The following is a 2476-nucleotide window of genomic DNA, read 5'->3' as shown; positions in this document are numbered from 1 at the left end:
CACAGTCCTGTGAACCTGAAATCAACAAAATCAAATATTAAACCTTCTGAGGTAGCACTGTACTCACTCAGAACTATGTGTCACACAATTGTTTGTATCACTCAGAAATGCACTCGCATCGCGAAAGACGCCGAACTTCTCAGCCCGACGCACCAATTAACATGAATCTACGTGAATGACAATGTGAAACGACTATTGTGTACGTCAGCTAGGCGCTGTTTAATCCGCTGTCGGCACTCGTGTAAAACAACCATTTTTACTTTATATATGAATCTAAGGTATATGTGATGATATAAAGCTAAAACTATCTGTCACAGATTGTCCTTAAAAAACAAATGTCATTGGAAAGTCCTTTAAAAATAATTAACTATTTTGGGAACCATGCGTATTGTAAATTTGGAAATGGCATGAAACAACACTCATATAAAGCAACATCCGGAATGTATGAAATGTTTCACACTTGTGTTTATTTATGTAGCACATTCACATGCAACAGTTTAAGCAGCACACGATGTTTGTAGATTTTACTACAGTGTGAGGCTCACTACACCTGCACAGTGTCTATGATTTAAAGATGTCGCTTGTAAAATGACCATCAATTGAGAATATGAAAACAGAAACGTTTTAAAAGGAAAATCGATTTTATACAGTCCAATAACGTTTCAAGGGGAAATTGTTCATAACTTGCTTGAACTCAACATCCAGAATGACCTCGTGCAAAATTTATAAGACAATTTACTCACGTCTTTCGCAAACACAACTCATTGAAATCTGCTTAGTTTAACTTAGTACAACCTATATATATATATGCCATGCTGATGTAATACCGGAAAGTGACTTATCAAATTATGCCTAAACATATTACCAGCTGCTCACAAAACTTGCACCTTGCCGAGTAAATAACTCTCCAATGCCGTTTGATTTGCACGCAGGAGTACAGTCACTACCTAGTTGTACGTCATATAGCGAGGGGTCGCGCTAAACTTGGCGTATGCCTTTATGACCTTGTTGACGGCTTCAAGGAAGTCCTTCTCAGTGGCCACTTTTCGACGAGCTCTGATCGCAAACATGCCTGCTTCTGTGCAGACGCTGCGAATCTCAGCTCCTGCAATGCATCGATATTGCAATATAGTATGCTGTGAAAAATACACACCCTGCTGCCATCTGTAGGCAACCAGAGAAGTGAATGTATCAGAAATGTCAATTAGAAATCTACATTGCTAGTCGAATTACATTAAAAAGAAACTGAAAATGTTCAGCCTGGTCTGTCAGCAGGACTCGAACAAATGTCTTTCCGGTATTCTATGCTTCTGAAGTCACCCTCCCACCCGCTCGAAAATCTGTGAATCATGGGTGCTCATATTTAGTGCCAATACGACATAAAATCATAACTGATGACTGGCGATAGGTTCACTGTCAGCAGGGCTCGAACAAATGTCTTTCCGGCCTTCTATGCTACTGACGTCACCATCTATGCATCATGGGTGCTCATATTTAGGGCCCATAAGAAAATTATAACTGATGAGTGCAGGGGCGTGTACAGGATTTGTACCAGGGGGGGGTCTAACCGTAACCCAAACTTGCGAGCACGCGAGAAAATTTTTGAAATTAGACCCCCTTATATGCGTTTTCTGCACGAGCAGGGGGGGGGGGGGTCCAGACCCCCTGGACCCCTCCCCTGTACACGCCCCTGGAGTGGCGATGGGTTCGCTGACCTGTGCTGTTTGGGCAGAGTCGAGCCAACAGCTCGAATCGTATGTCTTTCTCGACGTTCATCTGGCGTGCGTGTATCTTGAAGATGTGAGTTCTACCCTGAAAAATACACCCATTGAACACACGTTAGTATCATAAGGACTGTACAGCATGATCACATATGTAAACGTCAATATCAGTAGAACATCAACGCTTAAATTTAGAGCTTTTTAACTTTTTTAGAAGAAGCAGAGCTGCTGTGACAAAGTGAAAGTCCCTACGAATTTACTACAAAGAAAAATTGAAAAAAATGTGATTGCACAAAATTTTATATTGTTATTTAATATATATTTTTTTGTTTTTTGTTTGCCTGTAAAGAAAAGCAGCGAATGATCCCCATGTTTCCTATTTTTATTATAGCATATATTTATTGTGAGCCGGTACGACTGCGCACGTGGGAGTACAGGGCACGTCACGATAACCTGGCGACTAGTCGGCTGCTAACTAACTCACCTCCAAGTCTGGTAGGTTGAACTCAACCTTCCTGTCAAGACGGCCTGGCCGGATCAAGGCAGGGTCGAGTGTGTCAGGTCTGTTGGTAGCCATGAGCACCTGAAGAGTACCGCAGTAGAGTTACGCCAATCTCAAGGTAGAAATACCTTGATATACCTCAAAATCGAAATAGCCTGATCCGACACCTAGCAGCTAACCACGACCATGAAGCATGACCATACGTACTACTACTTGACATTGTGCTAGCAGGGGAGAGGGTGACCGGCTGACT

The 2476-nt window shown here is 42.1% G+C and overlaps 1 protein-coding gene across 1 annotated transcript in view; it reads right to left on the bottom strand.

The window, feature by feature from the left end:
* Positions 1–441: 441 nt before the first annotated feature.
* Positions 442–2476, bottom strand: part of LOC106819588 (26S protease regulatory subunit 7) — a gene marked incomplete at its 5' end in the record, with an annotated part of 5834 nt that continues 3799 nt past the window's right edge. Inside the window, 3 exon segments of the mRNA XM_014824200.1 lie at positions 442–1105; positions 1716–1812; positions 2206–2304. Coding sequence (XP_014679686.1) covers positions 948–1105; positions 1716–1812; positions 2206–2304 — 354 coding nt within the window.

Source organism: Priapulus caudatus, unplaced genomic scaffold (genome assembly GCF_000485595.1).
Source record: "Priapulus caudatus unplaced genomic scaffold, Priapulus_caudatus-5.0.1 Scaffold3760, whole genome shotgun sequence".
Classification (NCBI taxonomy): Eukaryota; Metazoa; Priapulida; class Priapulimorpha; order Priapulimorphida; family Priapulidae; genus Priapulus; species Priapulus caudatus.
The sequence above is the reverse complement of the archived record's forward strand: the minus strand, read 5'-3'. Positions and strand labels throughout refer to the sequence as shown.